We start from the raw sequence: 25,849 nt of genomic DNA on the forward strand, positions 1-25,849 counted from the left end.
GAGACGGGGCCAGTCCCTTCCAAGTCACAGCACCAGAGCCAAGAAAATGGGAATGCACAAGACAATGAAGATCATTCTATTCAGACTGATGTAATAGGGAGCATGTTCAGTAATGAAGAACATTGCAAAGAAAAGGCGGGGAGCCTGGGGCTCTACAGAGACAGGTAAACCAGGGGGTCATCAGCAAGTCTCGTGGGAATCATGGGGAGGATGGAGGAGGGCTTTTCTGAGTCACTGAGGAAGAGTGCTGGTGGGTCCTGTCTCGGAGTAAGGAGAGAGCAGTGTGGTCCTTTCAATTATGCTTTTCTAAGAACATAACAGGGTGGGAAGAGCTCTTTACCAGTGTTCTAGGTTCTGGGGCACAGGGATCAGATAAAGTTCAAGTTTGTTATGGAGAATCAACTTTGTTTTTTTTTTTTTAATTTTTATTTATTTATTTATTTATGGCTGTGTTGGGTCTTTGTTTCTGTGCGAGGGCTTTCTCTAGTTGTGGCAAGCGGGGGCCACTCCTCATTGCAGTGCGCGGGCCTCTCACCATCGCGGCCTCTCTTGTTGCGGAGCACAGGCTCCAGACGCGCAGGCTCAGTAGTTGTGGCTCACGGGCCTAGTTGCTCCGCGGCATGTGGGATCGTCCCAGACCAGGGCTCGAACCCGTGTCCCCTGCATTGGCAGGCAGACTCTCAACCACTGCGCCACCAGGGAAGCCCAGCCAATCAACTTTGAATAGACTGGGAATGCATCTTATAGGACAGGTAGATCCAGGTCTCAGTCTTAAAGGACTATTTAATTTTTCAACACTGAATATGGTTGGTTCTAATAAATGTTAGCTGGTCTTTCTTGGTCTTTTCCAATAATTTTAAATAAAATATACTTTTATTAGATTTGTATGCTATGAATATCACCTTACATACAGATTTCATGGCCGGGGTGGAGGAGGGTCAGATTATCATCATTAACAGAGAATAAAGTGGCCGAACTTTCTCCCCATTTTTATTACCTTCGTTGAAATGTGACATGTAGCAAAGGTTACATAGATAAAGGACTAACTTAAGAGGTGGCTTGGGACTTCCCTGGTGGCACAGTGGTGACGAATCCGCCTGCCAGTGCAGGGGACATGGGTCTGGGAAGATCCCACATGCCGTGGAGCAACTAAGCCCGTGCGCCACAACTACTGAGCCTGCGCTCTAGAGCCCGCGAGCCACAACTACTGAAGCCCACGTGCCACAACTACTCAAGCCCACGTGCCTAGAGCCCATGCTCCGCAACAAGAGAAGCCACCTCAATGAGAAGCCCACACACCGCAACGAAGACCCAACGCAGCCAAAAATAAATAAATAAAATAAATAAATTTATTTTTCAAAAAAGAAATGGCTTGTATTCTTATGAAATTACATACTGTGAAGGTTCTAATTTGAAAAACTGCTAGGGTTAATATCTGCTCTCAACAGAATTATTAATCACGTAGCACCCTAGGAGTAATTCATTGTCTCGTTTCTTAGATGAGACATGTGAGGTAAGGAAAGGCCAAGTGGCCTGTCAAATACGAAATCGCTAACAAGTGAGCTGCAAAAAGTTGTCCTGAATTACAGTCTTATTCTGGGTCTACTAGCATCTGATTGTATTTCTTATGCTTCATATATTCTTTTTGTATAATTGACTGTTATAAGGTATTTTCCAGTAGTGATAGCATTCTAAGAGGAGGAAAAATACCTTGACTTTTGTGTATAGAAATTCTGTTCCACTCAACAGAGCACGCTGAAGGCTTGCTACACCTCAAGTACTATAAGGGATAATGTGATACTTGACCCTTTGAGTTGTTTTTGCAACAGTTGTCATATGCCTTGCCAGTTAACAAAATATTCACCTGAATAGTGGTTTAAACTTTTTTCTTACAAAAATTTTCAAACAGAAAAAAAGTGAAAGATTGTACACTTGTTATCGAACCAAACTTGGGTCCACTCACCCACCGCATAGCAAAGCCAATTTACTGACACTGGCTGTGGTGAGGGAAAGTCCAGCATCTGTTGCAGGGCCCAGCAAAGAGGACATGCTCGGAAGACCCGAGCTCCCCGATGGCTTTCAGAGAAGGGATTTTAAAGGCAGCGTTTGGGAGGAGGGCTGCAGGATGCGTGACTTTCTTTTGATTGGTTGGCGGTGAGGTAACAGGGCGGTAGTTTAGGAGTCTTAATCACCAGCCTCCTGGTTCCAGCCAGTCTGGGGTCTAAGTGCTTGTGGTCACCATCCTCCACCTGGGTGGGGGTGGGAGGGGGCTTAGTTCTTGCGGAACAGCTCAAAGATACGTGTCAGATCATTCTGTGTGTCCCTCGAGGAGGAACTAGGACCCAGTTTTATTGTTTCTTGACTGATTTTCCTTTGTTTCTGCATCCCCTAACTTCTGTAATTAATAACTGCCAGAGTCTGCTCTTTGGAGCTCAGGGAAGGCCTAGGAGACTGAAGCCTTTTTCTACAAACAGGAAACAGGGGACACACAGGGGATTTTGTTCGCAGGAGGGCCCTGCAGGGTCCTGCTCAGTTTCCACTGTTTCCACTGATAGAGAATAATTTAGCTATTAATGAAACGAAACAGACAAAAAACTAGCAGAGAGGACAATTAAAATAGAAAAACGGAGAGTCAGCAATGTTCTGTTGCCACTGAATTCACCTGTGGAGCCAGTGAAAGGTGTGCCTGGAGGTAAGCTGCCCATGGACTGTCCTTCACTGGTGATGACGTTTACCGACCTCTTCAGATAAACCTGCTGGGCATCTCAGTGGGAGACCTTCAAGACTGTTGAAAGATAAGTTTTTCTAAAGGCACATCATAACTCTCTTAATAACAGAAAGTGAATGCATTACTTAACTCATTAATTAGTGATGGAACCAGAAAGCTCTTTTGTCCTGTTCAGAGGAGAATCCACAGAGCAGACACATGGATGGACCACAGGAGTTCTGAAATGGCCTTGTTAACACATCCAGAGCTGGCTTTTTTCCCCAATAGTCAGTTAAACCTCCTTGGGACAGACTTTGCATTTCTATAGATAAGAATTATTTGCATTACTTTCAGTTTTCTACACTAAACAGAGTTGTAAAGTAGCTCAAAAACAACGAAAGGCATAAACCCCATAGAATCAGGCAACCCTGAAGGGTAAGTGTGACAAACAGTGCACAGTTTTCCACTGAAGACACCCAACAGTCTTTTGTTCCATTTAAAAGTATTTCTCGGGGCTTCCCTGGTGGCTCAGTGGTTGAGAATCTGCCTGCCAACGCAGGGGACACGGGTTCGAGCCCTGGTCTGGGAAGATCCCACATGCCGCGGAGCAACTAGGCCCGTGAGCCACAGCTACTGAGCCTGCGCGTCTGGAGCCTGTGCTCTGCAGCAAGAGAGGCCGTGATAGTGAGGGCCCCCCCGTGCACTGCGATGAAGAGTGGCCCCCGCTCGCCGCAACTAGAGAAAGCCCTCGCACAGAAACGAAGACCCAACATAGCCAAAAAAAAAAAAAAGTATTTCTCAATTTTTTCTTCCAGCCTTGATTCTACAACCAACTCTCTTTTTCTTTTTTTCTTTTTCTTTTTTTTTTTCTGACCGTGCCACGAGGCTTGTGGGATTCCAGTTTCCCAACCAGGGATCAAACCCGGGCCCTTGGCAGTGAGTGTGTGGAGTCCCAACCACTAGACTGCCAGGGAATTCCCAACTCTTTCTTATATTGACTTTATAATATATCTATCCATTTCTCCATCAACCATCTTATTTTATTGTTCATTTCTAAGTAACTTGCTGATATCAGTACAGGTCATTTTTTAAGGAGCTTCCTTGATTAATCAAGAGAATTATAATGGATATACTTTCCAATTTCTAATTTATAAGATCAGATAAGGGGCTTCCCTGGTGGCATAGTGGTTAAGAACCCGCCTGCCAATGCTGGGGACATGGGCTTGAGACCTGGTCCGGGAAGATCCCACATGCCGCGGAGCAACTAAGGCCTTGCGCCAGCCATAACTACTGAGCCTGCACTCTAGAGCCTGTGAGACACAACTGCTGAGCCCGTGGGCCACAACTACTGAAGCCCACACGCCTAGAGCCTGTGCTCTGCAACAAGAGAAGCCACTGTGATGAGAAGCCGACGCACCGCAACGAAGAGTAGCCCCCGCTTGTCACAACTAGAGAAAGTCCGCGTGCTGTGCAGCACTGAAGACCCAACGCAGCCAAAAATAAATAAATAAAATAAATACATTTTAAAAAATAAGATCAGATAAGCAGATACATTTACTCTTGTAAAGGGCCTTGTACTCAGAGTGAGATGTGACGCCATTGGAGTGAAATGATCTAAGTCTAAATAGTACGACTCTGGCTTCTATGTTGAGTATTGAAATTGGAGGCTCAGGATTTTAGCAAGGAGGTGATTTAAGGGGCTTTGACAGTAACATCACTTCATCTGTGTGAGACATGGGATGTTAGGGGTGGAGGTGATGAGAAGGGGTCTGACTTTGGATACATTTGGAAGGTTGAGTTGATAGGATGTGTCAATGGATTGTACATGAAATTAATAAACAGAAACCCCATCACGCCCTGCAGTGATAGCAGAGCCCAACAGGAAGAAGAGGGACTCCTTTTCTTTCCTGGCAGGGACTCAGCCAGGGACAAGCCATGGACTCTGTTGAGATAGCTCTCCCAATTCAGCTTTCGCTCTATAAAAGCCATTCTCCTTTGTTTGCCCCAAGGGGACTTGCACGTGACCCGCCGTGGTTGCCCACGTGGAATTGCAATTTTCTGCGGATCCTGAATAAACCCCTCTTTGCTGGAGAAATATCTGGCAGCCTTCTTGTTTCAGGTCACAGTTGCATATGTGGGGCATGAGAAAAAATTAGAGAGTCAAAAATGATGAAAATGCTTTTGACCTGAGCAAGAACAGAATTGCCATTAACAAATGAAGCTGTGGAAGAAATAAGTTTGGGAGAGAAGATCAGTAGTTTCATTGTTTTCTTTTATCATGATAAAATATATGTAACAGAAAATTTTGCCATTTTTAACCATTTTCAAGTGTTCAGTTTTGTGGCAATGTTCAATGTTGTACAACTGTCACCGCTATTTCCAAAACATTTTCCTCAATCCAAACTAAAACTCTGTACTCATTAAGCAATAACTCCCGGTTCCCACCCCACCCCCAGACCCTGGTAACTTCTGATCTACTTCCTGTCTCCATGAACTTACTTATTCTAGGTATTTTATAAGTAGAATTACACAATATTTGTCCTTTTATGTCTGGCTTTTTTCTCTTAAGCGTGATGTTTTCAAGCGTCATCCATGTTGTATATATCAGAACTTCATTCGTTTTTGTGGCTGGATAATATTTCATAGTATGTATCTGCCAAATTTAGTTTATCCATTTACCTGTTGATGGACACTTGGGTTGTTTTCTCCTGTTGGCTCCTGTGAGTAATACTCTTGTGAAAATTCACATACAAGTATATGAGTCCTTGTTTTCAATTCTTTTTTTTTTTTTTTCCTTTTATTTATTTATTTATTTATTTATTTATTTTTTTTGGCTGTGTTGGGTCTTCGGTTCATGCGAGGGCTTTCTCTAGTTGCGGCAAGTGGGGGCCACTCTTCATCGCGGTGCGGGGACCGCTCTTCATCGCGGTGCGCGGGCCTTTCACTATCGCGGCCCCTCCCGCTGCGGGGCACAGGCTCCAGACGCGCAGGCTCAGCAGTTGTGGCTCACGGGCCCAGCCGCTCCGCGGCATGTGGGATCTTCCCAGACCAGGGCTCGAACCCGTGTCCCCTGCATTAGCAGGCAGACTCCCAACCACTGCGCCACCAGGGAAGCCCTTCAATTCTTTTTGATGTATTCCAGGAGTAAATTTGCTGGTTGTATCGTAATTCTATGTTTAACTTTTTGAGGAACCACCAAATGTTTTCTACAGTGGCTGCATCATTTTATATTCCAGCCTGCAGCATATGAGGCTTCCAACTTCACACCATCATCAACACTTGCTGTTTTGGGAGGTTTTTTTTTTTTTGGTTGTTGTTTTTGTTGTTGGAACCATCCTGGTAGCTAGAAAGTGGTATCTCATTAGGTTTAGGTTTGAATTTCCCTAATGACTAGCGGTTTTCATGTGCTATGGGCCATTTGCTTATCTTCTTCGGAGAAATGTCTATTCAAGTTAATTTTTGTATATAGTGTAAGGCAAAGATCCAGTTTTATTCTTTTGTATGTGGATATCCAGTTCTCTCAGCATCATTTGTCAGAGACTATTCTTTACCCATTAATAGTCTTGGCAACCTTGTAAAAAATCAGTTGACCATGGATGTGAGGGTTTATTTCCGGAGTTTCAATTCTCTTTTCATATCTATCCTTATGACAGTACCATACACTTTGAATACTGTAGTTTTGTAGTAAGTTTTGTTTTGTTTTTATAGATTTATTTATTTATTTTTATTTTTTTTGGCTGCGTTGGGTCTTCGTTGCTGCGTGCAGGCTCTCTCTATTTGCGGCGAGTGGGGGCTACTCTTCGTTGCGGTGCGTGGGCTTCTCATTGCGGTGGCTCCTCTTGTTGCGGAGCACGGGCTGTAGGCGTGTGGGCTTCAGTAGTTGTGGCTCGCGGGCTCTAGAGTGCAGTCTCAGTAGTTGTGGCACACAGGCTTAGCTGCTCTGCGGCACGTGGGATCTTTCCCGACCAGGGCTGGAACCCGTGTCCCCTGCTCTGGCAGGAGGATTCTTAAGCACTCTGCCACCAGGGAAGTCCCTGTAAGTAAGTTTTGAAATCAGAAAGTGTGAGACCTCCATCTTTGTGGTTCCCTTTCAAGACTGTTTTGACTACTTGGGTTTCCTTGGAATTCCATGTGAATTTTAGGATGGATTTTTCCATTTCTACAAAAATTGCCATTGGAATTTTTATAGAGATTACATTGAATCTGCTTTGGCAAGCATTGTCATCTAAATAATATTAAGTCTTCCAATTCATGAACACAGGCTGTCTTTCCATTTATTTAGGTCATCTTTAATTTTTTCAGCAATTTAAAAAAAAAATTTCAGTGTACAAGGCTTGCATCTTCTTTATTAAATTATTCCTAAGTATTTTATTCTTTTTGATGCTATACAAATGGAATTGGTTTCTTAGTTTCCTTTTCAGATTTTTCATGACTAATTATAGAAATACAACTAAGTTTTGTGCATTTTTTTTGTTTCCTGCAACTTTGCTAAATTCATTTGTTAGTTCTAACAGTTTTTCTGGATTCTTCAGGGTTTTCTGCATGTAAGATCTTCTCATCTGTGACCAGAGGTAGTTTTATTTCTTCCTTTCCCATTTGGATGTCTTTTCTTTCTTTTTCTTGCTTAATTGCCTGACTAGAGCAGTGGCTTGGGTTTGGGCATGTCACATTTGAGATCCTTATTGGCCCTCCTGACAGAGGAGTCAGATAGACAGTAGAGTCTTTGAGTCAGGGCACCAAGGAGCAGGTCTGAGCTAGAGACGTGGAACTGGGACTGCTCGGCCTGTTGCTGCTGAATAAAGCCCAGAGGCTGTGTGAGAGGCCACGTGGGGAGTGAGTGTAGGTAAAGAAGAGAAGCAGCCTGAGGTGCGGTCACGGAGACGAAGCCTAGTGATGCCGAAGTCAGGAGAACTTCCTCTTCCCATTCCCCTTCATCCCTTCGTTCTAGAAATGAGTATTTCCCACCGATGAAACCTTACAGGCGTCCTTTGGATGGTTCCCCAGAAGAAAGTAGGTGCCTTGGAATGGCCTCCTTCTGGGTTTTGCTTGGATGTGGCCACACCACCGGGCCTGTGTAGTCATCATTCCAGGGTGACACTGAAGCCAGACTCTTACGAAGAGAGACTCCTCCGTGAAGGCTTTGTCTCCAGACTCGACCCAGGGAGCTGTGCTCACGTTCCACGCATACCCGAAACAGAGGAGAGCTGACACAGGATGATCCAGAGGGTTATCTAAAGGATAGGGCGGTGCCATCCATTGCTGGGTTGCTCATCTGCCACTTGTGAGAGGGCCTCCTTTGAGTATCTTTTTCATTCGTCTTATCTCTTCCTCCACGCTCCCTCAATACACCCATGGGGCTCACAGGCCCTTCAGTCCCATCATGTGTCCCCAGGTCCTCTGGGTGTCTTTGGTTCCTCCTCATTCATGCACAGGACCATTCAGGGCACCAACACGTGTGCCATGGTGGGTTCGTGGTTATACCCAGCAGCTGGATGCATTTGAAGTACATCATGTGAGCTGAGAGAGTGTATGAATAACGTGTGTTCACATTTGTTTTTTAAATAAACAGAACATTTGGCTTAACATACACCAAATTATTGATATTAAATGATTGTCATTTCTGGCTGGTGGAACTATGGGGGAGTTTATATATCTAATTACATATTTTTAAAGCATTTAATTCTTTGCCATCAGCATGCATTTCTTATACAAGTAAAAAGTATTTTTAAACTTTTATTTTTAAAAATTTACATTTCCAGTTAATAGGAGATGCCAACACATAAATAAGCAGTCCCATTATCTGTGCTTTTGTGTGGAAGGCGTTAAAGAATTTGCTTGACTCAGGTACACACATTACAGTGTACCTGTGTCCAAGACAAGAAAATGGTTGCCTAGAAGCCTTAGGGAAAATGGTTTCTAAGCCCGCAAGAAAAACGCCTTTCTTACCCTCTCCTTCCTTGGAAGGTTATTCACAGTTTGGCACTTTGGGAGGTCTGCTAGCCAGCTGGTAGGACGAACTTCAGGAGGGAAACTTTTTTCTCTTCCACCTCATGTCCTGGATTATTTTGGGTTGGTTTGGGGATAGTATCTGAGTTTCTATCTCTTGGGCTGTTTTTTTTCCAGGAATATAAAGTTTTTTTCCTTTGATATATGCTTAAATGTTTACTTTTAAGTGATGTAACTTTTCAGAAAACATATTAAAGTTTATTTCTGTGGGAAAAATATTTTTTATATTTTTGACTGTTTTTTGTTCCTTCTCTTTTGACATCTCTAGCCAACAAGAACATTAGTCATGACAAGCATGCCATCTGAGTAAGTACTCATTGTTTTGATAACTTTCTCCTCAATATAAAATTTTAGAGTTTTCGTTCATATACTGTGCTGCTGTGCTCTTGGGCGGCTCATACCTCTGTGCTGTATTGCTGTGACTCTAGATACTTAGTATTGGAGTTAGAAGATCACAGGAAATAAAAGAGGTGGTTAAAAGACTGTGAACAGTTTAGCACTGAAGACCTCTTGAGTGGTTTGGACAGCATTTGGAGGCGTTATAGTATTTACTGTTCTCTTGCTTGTCTCGTACCTATTGGCTCTGCATGTCCGCCATCCCCACCCCATGAAGGCCCCGTAAGCGGAGCCTCACTGGTGGAAGCATTTCCCTTAAAGGTCTTAAAGAAATGCTCTGGTGGTAAGCTTTCTACCGCTGCGTTAAAGCAGCTGTGTGCACATCTTGTGGGAGAGTTCACAGCTTGCTGGCGTGCTCTTATCACCATCCTTAAACTTTTAGCACGATATAGAACATCCAACAAAAATACAGTGCCATATTCTTCGCAACAGATTTTTGAATTCTCGTTCAAAGGGGAAAATTGTGTTTTTTATATCTATCAGAGGTTTTAGGGCTTTAAGACATTGATCAAAACATTGGGGCATCTCAGTGAAAAACAGGCTGCAAAAAGAGTGCATGCTTCCAACACTTTCTGTAGTGGGATCCCTTTCCACCTGTGGCATGAAGTTAAAAGGACTGGTTGTTCAAACCACATTATCTAGTGAAAAAGGAGCACACTCACAATTTCTGTTAATGTCTTGTGAAATATATTGGTCATCCTAAATAGTCTAATACAGAAATGAATATTGAATACAGGTCTAGCATTTTTAAGAGTCTATATTTTTGCCCCAAATTAAAAAAAAAAAAAACACTGATAACTAGTTATTTTCCCAGTTGAAGGTTTGAAAATCAAACTCTTCATTTAGGCCATATTCTCTTTTTTATTCTTTCTTGCGCCACATATACTTCTTGTCTGAAGGTAAGAACAAGACCTAGACGTTCTGAGGCCATATTGATTAGCCCTGTCTTGAAAAGATCCTTGTTATTGATTAGCACATCTACAAATAGCCAGCAGCTCCCAGGCTTGGAATGAGAAAATCATAGATATGCAGGAACAAACGAGGTTCCTGAAGAGCCTCTGGGTTAGAGGTTTTCACTTCTTTTTGTTTTTGTTTTTGTTTTCTTTGCCTTTTGTCCCCCCAATTTAATATTTTCCACAACCCCAATAAGCACAGATCCTCTGGTTGAAGGGGTGATGGGACCCGACCTTGACCCATCCATCTTCTGTACCCTGGGGATCCCTGAGAACTTCTCACCAGGGTAGAGGTCAAGCCTTTCATTTCACAAGTGGAGAAACGGGTCCTTGTGATTGGCAAACCCAAGTTCATTGGTGATAAAAATAAGAAATGCTGTAAAGTGATGGGGGATTGTCAGAGACGGTCTGCACAAGCATGGACAAAACTGCCTCCTTCCCTTTGGAGTATAATTTTTGGAGAAGAGAGAAGTTTATTTCTTAACTCACTGTTCACGTCATAGTGTGGCTCAGAAAGCCTACATATTGTTTGTGTTTCATCGGGGATTTCCAAAGCTTGCCTGGAGACCGAGGGAGAGGAAAAGTGGAGAGTTGTTTGGGAAGGAAGTTAGAGAGGAAGACTATTTAAAGAGAAAAAAAGGGTTCTTAAAGCATTAGTGGAATGACAGACCAGAAGATAAACACTGATGAGCTTTGTGAAATTTGCCCTGAGATTTGATCCGATGACTTAATAAAAAGGACCCCTTTTTCCCCCTCTTAGTAGAAAAGCGATGTGTTTGACTCTCAGCAAGTGTTATATTTTCCAAATAAAACGAGTGAGAAGCTTGGTCCTGACCATGCACAAATTGGTTCAAACGGGACACAGAAGTAAATAACTGCCGTGGTGTCTGGGCAGGTGTCAGGAGGTCTGCTGTGGGATGCTGGCCTGCCCCACCCCGGGCACATGGGGAAACCCCTGGTAGCGTTGGGGCCACCGTTTTCTCAGCCATTAGAATAGATGGTTGGAGTTGAGATCTGAAATTTTTTATCTCCCCACATTTCAAGTCATCGACGGCAAAGAAATTGACATGAGCGCCATAGCCGACATCGATGCAGAATTCTTCCGGTTTTTTACGTTTTAATTCATTGCCATCACCTCGATGTTTCTGCTCGGGAAGCACATCCATTGCGTTGGTTTTTCTTCCTATCTGGCAGAAAGCAGAACGTGGTCATCCAGGTTGTGGATAAACGGAAGGGCTTCTCCTTGGCGGGGAGGTGTGTGGCCGCCCCACGCACGTGCTCGCCGCGAAGCCCCGCCGCACCCAGAACGGGTGCGTTCTCTTCGCACGCGGCGGCTGGATTCTCTCCTGCGAGTGGGAAAGCCGCTGCGTCAGCGAAGCACGCGTCTGGGTTAGTGTCCTGAAACAGGGCGTCCGATGGCTTTGGTCAGGCCGAGTGGTGGCCCTGCAACCGTGTTATCACGCTTCCTCTCCTCCTGCTCTGGTCCCTCTGGCTCCTCACCGCCAGCCACTGCTGGTCCCCAGGAGGACGGGCAGGTAGCCTTTCCAGACACAGACCTCGCAGCCGCGGGCAGACACAAGATCAGGGCAGACTTGGACGGAAAACGTCCAGTGCATGTTCTCACAGTCAAATGCACTTTCTTCCGTTTTTGACCAAGAAATAATGTGACCTATGTTAACGATGGTTTAAAAAGCCAAAGGAATTCAGTGATTGTTTTCACAGATGGATTTACTTAGGGTGAAACATGTTCATTTAATCCTGTTTGGATATGTTTTATCTTATGCATATCTATCTTTAACATTACTTGCCCTTATTTCTCTGCGTTAAATGTAGGGTTTGGGTTTTTTTTTTTTAATTATTATTTTTTAATTTTTTTTAAGAATTCTTTTAATTAATTTATTTATTTTTATTATTTTTTTTTAGCTGTGTTGGGTCTTCGTTTCTGTGAGAGGGCTTTCTCTAGTTGCGGCAAGCGGGGGCCACTCTTCATCGCGGTGCGCGGGCCTCTCAGTGTCGCGGCCTCTCTTGTGGCGGAGCACAGGCTCCAGATGCGCAGGCTCAGTAGTTGTGGCCCACGGGCCTAGTTGCTCCGCGGCATGTGGGATCTTCCCAGACCAGGGCTTGAACCCGTGTCCCCTGCATTGGCAGGCAGACTCTCAACCACTGCGCCACCAGGGAAGCCCCTGGGGTTTTTTTTTAAATCATTGTTTTCATTATTCTTGAAATTGAAATTGTTTGTTACTCTTTCTGTTTTTACTTTGATCCCCAACCTGTGGTCACTCCGAAGCGTTGCTGTCTGAGGGTAGCATCATTTGTTACTTGCGTTTCCATTTTGCATCCGCTAAGTACCCACCCTCCCTTCTCCTTCCCCTAAGCATGGTGTTATATTAATACTGTGTTAATTTAAACTGGTAGAATGATAATACACAAGCAAACTGTAGATATATTTTCAAGAACAGCGGTGGTCTTTTTCCCTCGTCATGATTTAACCCTGCATCGGTCCAGTACAAGAGGTTTAGGACATTAGTGCTTAGAGTCATGAAGTGGAGAAGGCTGAAATTCCCCCCAAAAGTCCTATTTGCATAGGCGGCAATTGGGGATTACCTTACCTAATTATGTCTGAGTACCGATCCACATTTATTTGTATGAAACGTCACTAATAACTCCAGCTTCCGTGCATGAATATCCTATTTGCCTTCTCTCCAGTTCACAGTGTCTCTGTCTGTTTATCAGTCACCTCTTCCTTCCCTGGTGTCTCGGAGGGAGAGATGTTCTTTATCTTTTATGAGGCCAGGCAGCTGTTCTTGATTCTGTGCCCAGCCTGTTCTCCTGGAATGTAGAGCCAGCAGAGAGGTCAGGCATGAGGGCCGGCGTTTACTGCTGCCAGGCGTGGAGACCGCTGCCTGGGTGCCCCCTGTGTTTCTGCTTCGTGTCCTGCCAATGTTCTCCCACTAATCACACATGGAAACGGAGCCAGGTGCACATTTAACTTCTGGTAACCATATGTGGAATTAACCACTCTCTGTGGGATTAACCACTATCTGTGAGCAAGGCAGGAAGTAAAACATGTTATTTGATAAAATTCCAGGGCTTGGACAAGACTCCCCGCCTGGGCCTTCCTGCCCTGAGGGAGAAGCCTTGCCCACATGACGTAAGTGAATTGATTAAGTGCAATAAGGCAAGAAAACGAAATAAAAGGCATTTAGGTTAGAGGGGAAGAGGTGAGACTAGCTCTGTTCTTAGACAGTATGATTGTTTATGTAGACAATTGCAAGAAATCTATACCAAAAAGCTCTCAGAACTAATAAGTGAGTTCAGCAAATTGTCGGGAAACAAGGATACAGTAATACAAGGTCAACAATGAAGTATTTATGTACAAATCTAACATAAAAAGATGTGCAGGACCTGTGTGCTGGAAACAACAAAACACTGATGTAAAGCAACAGAGAGACATACTGTGCGCATGGATTGGAAGACTCGGTGTGGTTAAAATGCCGCTCCTCCCCAAAATGATCTGCAGATTTAACTCATTCCCACTCAAACTCACGGGAGAATTCTTTGACGATATAGACAAGCTGACTCTAAGATGTGTATACGGAGAAAAAGGAACAGAGTAGATGAAACAGTTTTGGAAGAGAAGGACAGAGCTGGAGGCATACGCCCCCGGCCCCTGGCTTCCAGGAGTAGGAGCTGCTTCCCCTCATCTGGAAGGTGACGGAGCTGGGAGTGATGACCCCTTCTGGAAGGGGACCCTGTCCGCTTGGAGAGCCTTCACCCAGCCTGACCAGCCAGAGAGAACAACTTCAGACTAGAGAGCCCAGCTGGACGGGGGTGGGGAGAGGCTCTGACTAGCAGGGTTGGCTGGTCTTTGTGTGACAACGGGACGAAGTGGAGCAAAGGAAACCCCATCTACCCCTCTACCCAGGTGTCCCACCCTTGCTCCTTGTGCCCATCCTTTCCTACTGGCCTCTCCAGGTGATGCCCTAAAGTAAATTCCTCTTCAGGGAGAAGGTCACAAGGAAGCTCCCATCTGAGCAGTCGTCCCCCGCTCTTGTCTTTCCCTGTATTTATTTCCTGCGTCTGGCCCAGACTCTGGATTCAGGGATACTCGCCTCTGCGTGGGACCCTCAGACCCGCCCGCATCTGCGCTTCTCCCCCTGAGGTGGGGAGTCACAGAGCTGAGCCTGCCCGAGGGAATCAGAGCCGCCTGTGCAGACTCAGAGTCCAGGCGCTCCTCCCGCTGCAGTGGGAGCAAAGCAGCTTTCGCATGAAGCTGCGGCCCCTCCCCACCCCGGTGGCAGCTCAGTCTCTGCACTGACCTCCCACCAGGCAAAGGTGGTCGTGGGCTCCCCACGCGCAGCCCCAGAGCAGGTTGCAGGCCCCATGGCGTTCCAGCGGCCCCTGCTCTTCCTTCCCTCACCTAACTTTCCAGAACAGTGTGTGAGACTCAGCTCAGGCCTGTGCAGGCAGGAAGTTCTCCCGTCCATCATCCAGGAGAGGTGGGCTGTGAGATGTGACCCCCTCTGGGGCATCACGCGGTGTAAACCTGCCACCCCAGCTCCTGATCCGGTCTCACTCCTGGGCTCTGGTGTGGTTCAGCCTTGGCCCAGTCTCCCGGCCTGAGATGGTGGCTAAGTTCAGGGGCTGCAGGAAGCTGTTTGCTCTGTTTGGGGGCAGGAGGTATGTAGGGAGCTGGGTCCTAGTCTCCATTTATGAGAAACAGAGAGATTAGGGGCACGCAGGTCACTGAACCCACACTTCTGCAGGCTAAGCTGGATGTGTGCGGGACTGCGGTCGAGGGGGTGGGCGGTCTGGGTCCACTTGCAGGCTGCAGAGGTCGCTCTGTCCCTGGACCTCGCTTCCATCCTTTCCCCCCCTCCTCGCTTCACTGGCCACGGGGTCTCCCTCCAGCCCTGGGTGTGCGGCTCTGCCATCCTCACCCGTCCCGGGGCAGAAATGAGGAGCAGTAGCCTGGGAACGCAGAGGTAAGCAGAAGGCCAGGGAAGGACCAGGCCTGGAGGGCACAGGCCCGTCTGGGCGTCCTGCAGAGGGGCCCACAGAGACCAGGAGCTCCCCAGGAGGAGGGTGACAGCCACTGCCATCCAGGACAAGCGTCCAGCCATCTGCTTGCCTCTCCGATTGTCTCCAGTCTTCCCACTCGTCCCAGAGATGGGGCCACGTGAAGGTGTCCTTGGCTTCATCCTGTTTCCCCTTCCCCACCCTGTGATGTTTATACACACAGCCTCAAGGAGCAGGGCCGGCGATGAAAGGACATACCTGCCGATTCATAGCCGACATCCAAACGGATAAAACCATGGAGAGAAATGTGTGCTTCATTAGTAATTAATGAAAGGAGAGCACTTTTCCCGTAGCAAACCGTAACAAAAAATAAGACGCAGTTATCGGCAAAGTAGCACTAAAATAACACCCCACACATTGCATATGGGGTACCAAGTGGTCCAGGCTTCCTGATGTCAGTTTGGTGATAGTGGCAAACATCCTAAAAGTTTCCATGGCCTTTGACTTCATAATTCTACATTTGATCATTTATCTTAAGGAGATCATTAAAGATGTACTTATAGGATGTTCATCCCAGCATTGCAATAGAGAAGAAAAGGAAAGCGACTGATTGGGGGTTCGTTTCTTTTCTGCTGTAATGAAAATTTTCAATAGGGAATTGCTGAAGTAAATTATTGTGTATCCAGCCAGATGGCGGAGTACTGCACAGACCTTAAAAGTCACGTAGAAGAACATTTGACTAGAAAGAAAAATGCTCTTTGAACATTAAAAAAGGTTATAAAAGTAGTGAGTATTATGTAATCTCAATTTTGTTTTTTTTTAATATAGGTGTGTACTTGTGTACATAAAACAGATAAAAAGACTGAGGACATATTCCAGAATGTTAACAATAGTGGTTATCTGTGGATGGTGGAATAAAGTAATTGTAATTTTCCTCTTTGGTTTTCCTGTTTTAGAGGAAAATTTTCTAATATAGAAAATTATAGAAAATTTTATAGAAAATTTAGAAAATTTTAAATAAAATTATTTTCTAAATAATATAGAAAATTTTATTAGAAATTTTATATAGAAAAAATTATTTTCTAAATAATATAGAAAGTTTTCTAATATAGAAAATTTTCCAAATTTTCTATATTACTTGTGTATGACTTTTGTATAATAAATAAAATTTAAAAGAAAAAAAAAGCAGTTGGAGGTATAACACTACCTGATCTTAAGGTGTCCTTTGACACATCAATAATCAAGATGATGTGGTCTCAGCAAAAGGTCAGACATAATGGAACAGACAGAGAGTCCAGACATACACCCAGGCAAACGGCCACTGGTTTTGATGAACATGCAAAGGCCATTCAGTGGAGAAAGCACAGTCCTTTCAACAAATGGTGCTGGAGCAACTGGGCGTCTATATACAAAAAAATTAACCTATAACCTTACGCTCTGCACAGAACTTACCTCAAACTGGATCACAGACTAAAATGTAAAATGATCAAAACCATAGGATAAAAATCTTCATGACCTTGGTTTACAAGAAAAGTTCTTAGATACAACACCAAAACCATGATGTGTAAGAGAAAAGATTAACGTTATACTTCATCAAAATTAAAAATTGTTACCCTGTGAAGAATATTATGAAAGGACCAGGAGAAAATACTTGCAAATCTCATCTGACAAAGCACTTACATCCGAATATATAAGCTGTCACAACTCAAAAATAAGAACACAAACTACCCAGACAAAGGGTGGTTCTGCTTAGAGACTCCTGTATATTTCCACGGCACCCTGGGCCTCCAGGTGTTGGGCTGTTGGCATTCCCAGACGGGTCCTGTGAAGTTGGCACTGCAGACCCCAACTGAGAGCCCCCAGGCGTTATACCAGGGCAGAACCCCTAAGCAGGAATGGTGTCTTTGAGGAATAACAAGAAGGTCGGATTGCGGTACGCCAAGAGAAAAAGTAGCAGAAGATGAGATGGGACAGCCAGATCGTGACGGGAACGGTGGTAAAGTGCTTGTGTCCTATTCCTTGTGTCGTGATAAGACAAGGGAAGGTTTCTATCCTGGGAGTGACGTGATCTGACTTGTGTTTCTCAGAGGACGTGGCTGCTGGGGGGAGAGCTCCCTGCAGGGGAGCAGGATGGCATCAGGGAACCCGCTGGCAGCTGCTGGGGTCAGTATTCCAGTGGGAGAGACTGCAGCTCGGAGTGGGTGGCAGGAGGGCTAGCGGTGGCAAGACGCGCTCTGATTTGGATGCGCTCGTGCCGGTCGAGGTCAAAGGCTTTCTCATGGATGGGCTGCAGGTTGCGAGGGCAGAGGAGTGGGATAATCCCGGGGTTGTTGACTTGGACGACCACATAACAGTTGATAAGAAGATGACTTAGCAAAGATCCATAATGATTTAGAGGGGTGCGTGTGGAGGCTTCTCTTTCCTCCTACGCACCCAGGCAGACGTCACGGAGCTGTGAGAGGCACCAGCGCAGGGACCAGCCATCCACCCAGCGCCAGGCGTCACCGGATCCACGAATCCGCCATGAGTGGCCCTGCAGTTTGACACAGCGGCTGCCCCTGTTCCCCCCTGACTCCCTGCAGCTGAGCACAAGTGACGGTAGCCCCAGGACCCCCCGTGTCACCCACGGGACCCTTGCCAGATAGTCAGCCCACTTGGCCGATTTTCTTAAATAACACAAGGTAACATCACCTTGAATAATTTCTTCTGCTTCAGGATCCATGGTACTGTATTAGTTTTCTCTGGCTGCTGTAACAAATTTTTCAGAGGCTAAAAAAAAAAAAACCCACAAATCTATTTTCTTACAGTTTCAGAGGTCAGTAACCTGAAATAGGTTTCTGGAGGCTCTAGGAGAACAGTTGTTTCCTGCCCTTTCCAGCTTCTGGAGGCCACCCATGTCCCTGGGCTCGTGTCCCCTTCCAGCGATTAGGTCATGACCTCTGCTTCCATAGTCAAATGTGTGATTTCCCACTTTCGTCTTTCACTTATTGGGACCCTTGTGGTCTCATGGAGCCCACCTGGATAAACCAGAGCATCTCCCATCTCGAGGTCAATAACTTCATCACATCTGTAAAGTGCCTGTCACCGTGGAAGGTAACACATTCACAGATCCTGGGGACCCGCCTGTGGACAGCTGTGGGCGCCATTATCCTGCCTTCTCCCACATGCACAAATGCATTAATTCTATAAAGGCCATGTAACACTGTTTATTGTGTCCCCGGCTGATGACTTTTAATTGATTTGAATTCTGTAAGGGCAGGCTTTCTAAAAGTTTAGGAAGACACAGAAGGAGGAAGACATGTGAAGAGTAGAGCTTGGAGTGACGCGTCTGCAAGCCAAGGAGCCCAAGATTCCTGGCAGCTCCAGGAGGGAGGCCTGGACCATGTTCTCCCTCAGAGGCCCCCCCCCAGCAGGAACCCTGCCCACGCCTTCATGTAAAATTCCTAGTCCTCAGAATGGGCTTAGGTCCTTGTAAATAAGGAGACAGACCGTTCAGAAACAGAGCACGTTGAGAAAAATTAAAAAGGAAACGCTTACAGAAAGAATAGAGTAGGTTGCCCCGGGCCTCCAACCGTCCCCAGTCTGTTCATGTCCTTCCTGACGCGGTGCTCACCGGCGGTGCTGGCCCAGAGTGAGGCTGACCCACGGGGGAGGGTGGGGTGTGGACCCCCCAGGACAGGAGCAAGGGCAGGACTGGGGTGGGGCTGTCATAGAGCTGAGCCCGGAGCCTTCCTCGGGGTTTTAACACTAGTGCAGGAAAGCATTCAAGTGGTAATTTTAAACAACACATTTTACTTACCAGTATAGTGATTTCAAACAGTGGCAAAGCAGCTGCCTCAAAATCTAAGAGTATTTTGCCCTTGCTAAGGCACTAATTAAGCCACTGGTTCTTCTGTAAGATCCAACTTCCGACAGGTCCTATGTTTTGTCTGGTATCTCATACATCCAGTGCCTTCTACTAAGAAGACAGGAATCAGCAGGTAGCTGTTCAGAGAGAAAGAATGGGATGACAAGGCCCTTAAATGATTGCATTGAAAACACACATCCGCACACAAATGTAAATCCATACGTGCTTGCTCTGTGTGGAGGTTCCCATATATTTCCATTATGTCGTCATCATTTTCCACGTATAAATCGGCAGTGCGTTTACCTTATTTTGAAATAGAGGAAGGCCCATAGAACTATAACACAATGTCCAGGCCTCCAATGTTTTATCGGTTGCAATAAAAAAAAAATAATTCAGTACGGGACAGTTAAATGGTGAGCCACCTGGCTGCCCCGGGATTTGGGGATTTAAAGTTAATCCATCCCCACATAAAATGGGAATAGACTCTGCTGGGTGGCGGGAACCTTCCCGCAGGGCAGCCTTAGGTAAGACGCTGCATCTCACTGAGCTGCAGCTCCTCGTCTGGGAGACGGACCTAGCAACAGGATGTCCTTCACAGGATTGTGTGAAAGCTAAGAGTTAAAGGTGTGTGGTGCGCCTCACGGTGACTGGCAAAAAGTAAGAACCTAACATATGTTAGCCTTACAACAGAAGTAACTTATTCATCCCCTGCAAGAGCTGTAAAAATCACTTCTTACATCCTGTTCCCGTGGTCTTATATACGGAAAGAACGTATTAACCCTAAAATTGACAAAAGACACTTGCTCTGGACCAGTGAACCCTTGGCCGTGGACCCGTCCGTTCCACGGCTGGTCCTGGGGAACATCCACAAAAGCTTGTAAACGCTGTCGGCGCTCACAGGAGGAGAGGCTCCGGGGCCCCTTTATCAAGGAAGGGGTTGTGAGAGAAGGCTGGAACAGGGGTGGTCTGGGTGGACAAAGGGAGGAGCATCTGCGTCTGGCCTTTGGGGGACCCAAGAACAGACTCTTTCCTGATCCTGCGGATTTCAGTGTATTTGAGACACCACTTCTCCTAAAGCCACCGTGGTACTGATTTTCATATATTGTTATTTTAAGCTTCTCCAGAACCATCAGAGTCCTAGTACTCCAAGTGAGAGCTCTCAGAGTTTAAGGATAGTTTTGGGATTTGTGTTTCTCTATGAAAACAGCTTACCAACGATGCCCAAACACTCACTATTTGTGAAAAGCACCAACCCCTGGGAAATCAAAAAGCACAGGATGCACTGTGGCTTAAAGAAAAATGCCTGGTCATGTAATTGTGATGACTCACAGGTTTCCTCTTGCGGGCATGACGTGTTCATTGATACTAATATAGATTATTGCCTTAAAAAAAAACCCGTAGAAATGAACTGAATCCCTTTCCCTGTTCAGCTCCATCTTAAATAAGACAGACATCCTCGCTGCTTCTTGAATGGCCTCCTCCATTAATTTTCTAAACAAAATCAATCGGACGAACATGATAAACTCTTTTGAGAGACAGAAGTTGCCCCTGCCGCTTACAAAGCCACACCAGCTAGTTTCTAAAGCTTAGTGCACAGTTTAAAACTCATCTGCAACTTGTTCACGACTTTGGACAGGAGCTTCACAGGCGGCAGCTTCTTTTAGGGTCAAAGTTTGAAGACTCCACACACTTACTTGAAGGGTCATGTTGCCTTTGTGCAAAAGGAGTGACTCTCGCCCTGTGGTCTGCCTCCTTTTTCCTTGTCCCCAGTGCAGTTTGGGGGGTTCTTAAAATACTCCTCTTGGCGAGCGCCATGGACTTGCCTCCAAGAAAAGCATTGCTGGGAATGCTTTTATTCCAGGGTTTGTGTGGTATTCTCTGGAAATTTTTTGTGAAGGAGAATTCTAGCAGCTCTTCAAAATTAGACAGTTGTATGTGGTCCAGTTAGTCATAGCCAAAAAATCATGGTGATTTTATAACACAGTTCAGTTTGAATTTTTACTTAATCTGGTGTGTGTGTGTGTGTGTGTGTGTGAGTGAAAACTCTGTTGGCGATTTCTGCTTGTTTACGGTTCCCACTTCCATTGTTAACTCTGCTGTTTTCAGCAAAGAGAATAACTTGTGCTTTTCCTGCTTCGTGACTGAGTTGTCTATCAGAAACAGAAATTAGGCCTATGTCCTGTTCACAGGAGACAGGAAGTAACACAACAGAAAAACAGAGAAATCGGTTTGACCAAAGTGTCCCTTTAGACTGAAGTGTGTTTGTTAGTTTTTGTTCAAGCGTGGGCTCTTCGAATTCTTTAGCAGAATTGCCTCACTTTCACTTGTTTGGTGTCTGCCACACTCCTCCTGACTCACCTGTGATTCCGCTCTGTCTACTTGCCACCTCTGTCCAGGGAGGGGAGGGGCCCTGTCACCTCTTCTCCCCTCTGCTCCCAGTACATGTAGCTCTGTACCCCTTTCAGAGACACGCAGAGGAGTGACTCAGCCTCTATGTTCAGGTCTAAAAGTGTTGATTCTGACTGCTTTTGAATAAGGCTTGATAGAGGGTCTTAGAGCTAAATCACCTGTAAATGCAAATCCAGGGCTTAGAAGCTAAATCAGTTCTGCAGCCACATTTCAAGGCAGTGAACTCAACAGAAGAACAGAAAAACACTTTATAATCAAGTGTTTCATAAATCAAAAAATGATGTCATAGTGGGTCAATTGTCTTGAAATAATGTGATTCAGTTTTGGCTTTCTCACACTGAACTCAGTAGGCAATGAGTTTGATAAGACGTATTGTACGTTATTGGCGTGAGCACGGAATAAAACAACCGAATTAGAATGAAACATAGTTCCTGCAGCCCATGCCTGTCGTGTTGCTCTGAAGACTGCTTAGTCACCCTCCTAAAATTACAGCCAGTGGTAGAACCAGACTGGAATCTGGGGTTTTCACTGGTGTTCTGGTACATCCCTGCCTTCCCGGGACTGTTCAAAAGGAATCGTCTTGAAACTATTTTCTCTCTTACTCTTTTTGTTTTTTAAACCTTAGGTTGGCGTATTAACTTTGAATAATTTTTAGACAGAATGTACTTTATACACCACACTTGTCACCAGGGTTTGTGAGCTATTTTCTTAAGTTCTCCAGCAAACATTTATTGACTGCAACCACATGCTGGGCGTTGATGACATAAGATCTCCAGCTTGGGTCTTTGAATCTTCATTGGCTTAATTCAAGTTATTTTCACTCTGCCGCAGATTATACCTCGATGAAGTACTTATACTTTAAAAAACGTTTTCCCATCCACTGTCTCCGGGACCCTGTGAGATAATAAACATTGTTCTGTTTAGTGGTGGAGACACTAGGAAAAATAGCTCACCTGACTTGGATGTGAATCTTTGAAACAGTCTTGATAAAGGTATTACCCTAGGCACTGGCTATAAACAGTCATCTCAAAGTACACCTAATTTAAAAGTTTTCCTCATTAAAATAATGGATTCTGTTTGTGGACAGACACAGAGCCTGCCGTCCTCTGCTCCTTTCACTTGCAGTGGATCCTGGAAGGTGCCCAGGGTCCTTCTCTGCACACCCTGGGGCCACGGGAAGTAGTGGATCTGTAGGGATCCTGCACCAGCTCTGCCATCCTGTCGTCCCAGCCAGACCTGGGGTACTCTCTCCACCCTGGAGGTGCTGTGCTCTCCCAGCTGCATAGCCTCACCACTGAGGACAGATAGGAAAAAGTGATTCGCCTAGAAAGTCCGGGGCTTGGGTGTTGCCCTTCTCTAGAACCCTTGGAAAGTTGTGTGAACAGGACTGTGGGTGTCACCTTGGAGTCACCCGTGCTGGAGTTTAAGGGGTGAAAGTCATCTTTAGGGGGAGGAGGCTGTGAAGTCCTGGACCACAGCCGTTGACTGTGTTATGAGTGAAGTTCCACCGTCATTTTGGAATTCGTAGCTTCACATCGATAATTGGTTCTTCCGCTGTGCAGAGGTGCTGGATAGGTCCCACGGCTGAGACTGCAGGAGACACAGCCCAGGGCGCTTAGTTAGGACGCAGAGGACAGGTCTTTGGCTTCGTAGGTCATGGCCAGGAGCTTGGGAAGCCACCGGGGTATTTTAACAAGAGGGCGGCCGGCTTTTTTCTCTCTGGCTTCGTGTAAAGAATGGATTGCAGGGAGGCAAGAACAGAGGGACCTGAAGCAGGCAGTTAACGATCGTCCAGGTGAGAAAGCACCATGGCCGTGACCGGGATCAGTTTGGTGCACTTTCTAGGAAGATCTGACAGGGTTGGAGAACATAGGTGTGTGGAAATAGAGAAGTCAAGGTGCCTCCTGCCTAAATGTTTTACTTGAGCAGCTGTAAATGATTGAGAATTCTGTAGGGTAGGCAGCGGTACCAGTTACTGAGATGGAGAATACTGGGGGAGAAAAATGTTTGCAGGGTTTGGGGTACGATAAAAAAATTCTGGGTTATACATATTAGGTTGCGATTTCTATTAAACAACCACATAGAGATATCACATCAAATTGTATAAAATATAAATATCAAATTATATTTTCTGTAATTCAGTATTTATTTGTTTGTTTATTCAGGGTTAGGGCTGTAAATATCCAATTGGGAACCATTAGCACATAGGTGGTATTTAAACTGTGGTACCTGGGGAGTGAGGAGGGAAGTGAGCTTAGGACTGGGCCCTGGGCTGTGCCAACCTGTAGAAGTTGGGGAGAAGGAAGAAGAGCCAGCAAGCGAAACCAAGAAGGATCAGGTGGTGACAGAGGTGGACCACCAGGAGGACTGATTCTCAGGCAAAATGGGAGCTGTCTCAGAAAGCAGAGCGTGTGTTCAGCGGTGCTGAATTCCACTGAAAGGCCAAGAGGGTAAGGACAGAGAAATGACCATTAGGTCTGACCAGAGGGATGTGGTCAGAGACCTTGGAAGCATCAGGCTTAATGATAAGGAGGGCTGAAGAGTTAACAGTAAGAAAAGAAGTGGAAACAGTGAGTGTAGAACTGTCTCTGCACCTCCTGGCGTCTGGACGGGGCAGCATGAAATGTGACTCAAGCCTCGTAGCGTGGCACATTGAAAGACAGCATTCCTGGGGCCTGACAATTTGGTTTTGTTATGATGAATTGGAATTGGTCTGGTGAAGCACCTGAATCTATTGGCTTTAGCAGGGGGAAAAAAATACTAGATTAAGGTTGTGTATGTTAAAGCAGAAGGTACCGTATTTGGCAAACACTGTAAACGCACGAGGCTACACATGAGAAAACCCAGTGATTCCCCTTGTGCGGGGCTTGTTGCTTTTCAAAATACGGCCTTCCGGGGTCTCACTGCTTCTGTTTTGTTTTGTTTAACTAGGGACAGCTAAGTAGAGATGCCAGTTCTTAACTTTTCTTAACCTCAGATTATCTCTTCCTCGCTTTATGCTTGAGAATTCTAGGACCTCAACTTAGTCCATGTGGAATGGGATCACAAATTCAAAGTTCATTTTTAGAAAAAACTTCAGTTACACCTAAAGGTACATATTTATTATTTAACCTTTGCAACTTTGTGTTGAATTCCTAAACTTTCACCTGTGTTTCTGGCATCCCAGTGAAGCAGTGCTCTCCTTAAACAGCAGCACAGAATATCTTACCTTCAGGTTCTCATCAGAAAATGCAACCATGATTTCATTCTGTGGAACTTTTCGAAAATTAGGGTCAGCTCTCCATCACTGAGATTATCTGTCGGTGACCTTGGGGACATTGTTAACTGTGCATTCTCTTAGGTTTCTAAGCTCTATTCCTGAGTTAGAATAGATTGCCACAGAACATCATACTTGAGCTCTGTTCATCCCTGCACAAGTACCCTCTGTGAATTGGGCTTTAGTGGAAATATTAGGTTTTTGAAGAGAGAGGATGTAAGAAATACTGGATTTTAAAAAACTATTGTATGTTTTTCAAAAACTGTAATTGACAACATTTTGCTACCTGATACTTTTTATGTATGATCCACACAATGTGTTTCTCCTAAAATTCATTGCCCTCGAAGGTTCTCTACAGAAAACCTTTTAGGCTCTTTTTTTTTAACTGGAGAATAAGAAATACGTAACTGAAAGTGATTTTGTCGGGCTTCCCTGGTGGCGCAGTGGTTAAGAATCCGCCTGCCAATGCAGGGGACACAAGTTCGAGCCCTGGTCCGGGAAGATCCCACATGCCATGGAGCAACTAAGCCCGTGAGCCACAACTACTGAGCCTGCGCTCGAGTCTGTGAGCCACAACTACTGAGCCCGCGAGCCACAACTACTGAAGCCTGCATGCCTAGAGCCCGTGCTCCGCAACAAGAGAAGCCACCATGATGAGAAGCCCGTGCACCTCAACGAAGAGTAGTCCCCGCTCACCACAACTGGAGAAAGCCTGCATGCAGCAACGAAGACCCAATGCAGTCAAAAATAAATAAATAAAATAAAGTTATTTTAAAAAAAAAGAAAAAAAGTGATTTTGTCAACTGAAATAGCAGCTTGCCTTAGATGCCTGATAGATCTACTTCTTAGTTCTTTTAAATTGGTCCTTGTTCTTTTGCAAGAACAAATATCCTGTGCTTGAATATTAAAGTTCTGCATAACCTAATAATTTATCAAACACTGGTGGTTCTCAGGGAGTTCACAGACTTGAGACATTAGCCTTGACACATAAATGCAGTTGTGTGATCTCTGGTTGTGGGCTCTCGTGACGCTGGGGCAGAATGAAGTGCTTCCGTCCTTCACATGGTCCATCCTGCCTTCCTTGCAGGCTGCCTGCTAGGTGCCATATCGCACACCATTGGAGAGGGTCCTTCAGTGAATAGGGAAGCACATCTCCACTGAACTTTGTTTCCTATAACTCTTTTTTATTTTGGTTTCATCGGATGACAGCAAAACAAGAAAGACTAGTATACAGGCATTAATACTATGCACAGGAC

General features: G+C 45.3%; 1 protein-coding gene across 14 annotated transcripts in view; it reads left to right on the plus strand.

The window, feature by feature from the left end:
* MCPH1 (microcephalin 1) overlaps nt 1–25,849 on the plus strand; it is a 345,817-nt gene that overhangs the window by 63,554 nt on the left and 256,414 nt on the right. For 8 of the 14 annotated variants that reach the window (XM_082375230.1, XM_082375233.1, XM_082375231.1 and 5 more), the window contains one exon: nt 8,982–9,019. The exons of the other annotated variants lie outside the window; for them this stretch is intronic. In XM_082375230.1, the coding sequence (XP_082231356.1) occupies nt 8,982–9,019 (38 nt within the window). The remainder of the gene's footprint in view (nt 1–8,981; nt 9,020–25,849) is intronic. 14 annotated transcript variants of the gene reach the window in all.

The sequence above is a fragment of the Balaenoptera borealis genome (genome assembly GCF_965194805.1).
Source record: "Balaenoptera borealis genome assembly, chromosome: 21".
Classification (NCBI taxonomy): domain Eukaryota; kingdom Metazoa; phylum Chordata; class Mammalia; order Artiodactyla; family Balaenopteridae; genus Balaenoptera; species Balaenoptera borealis.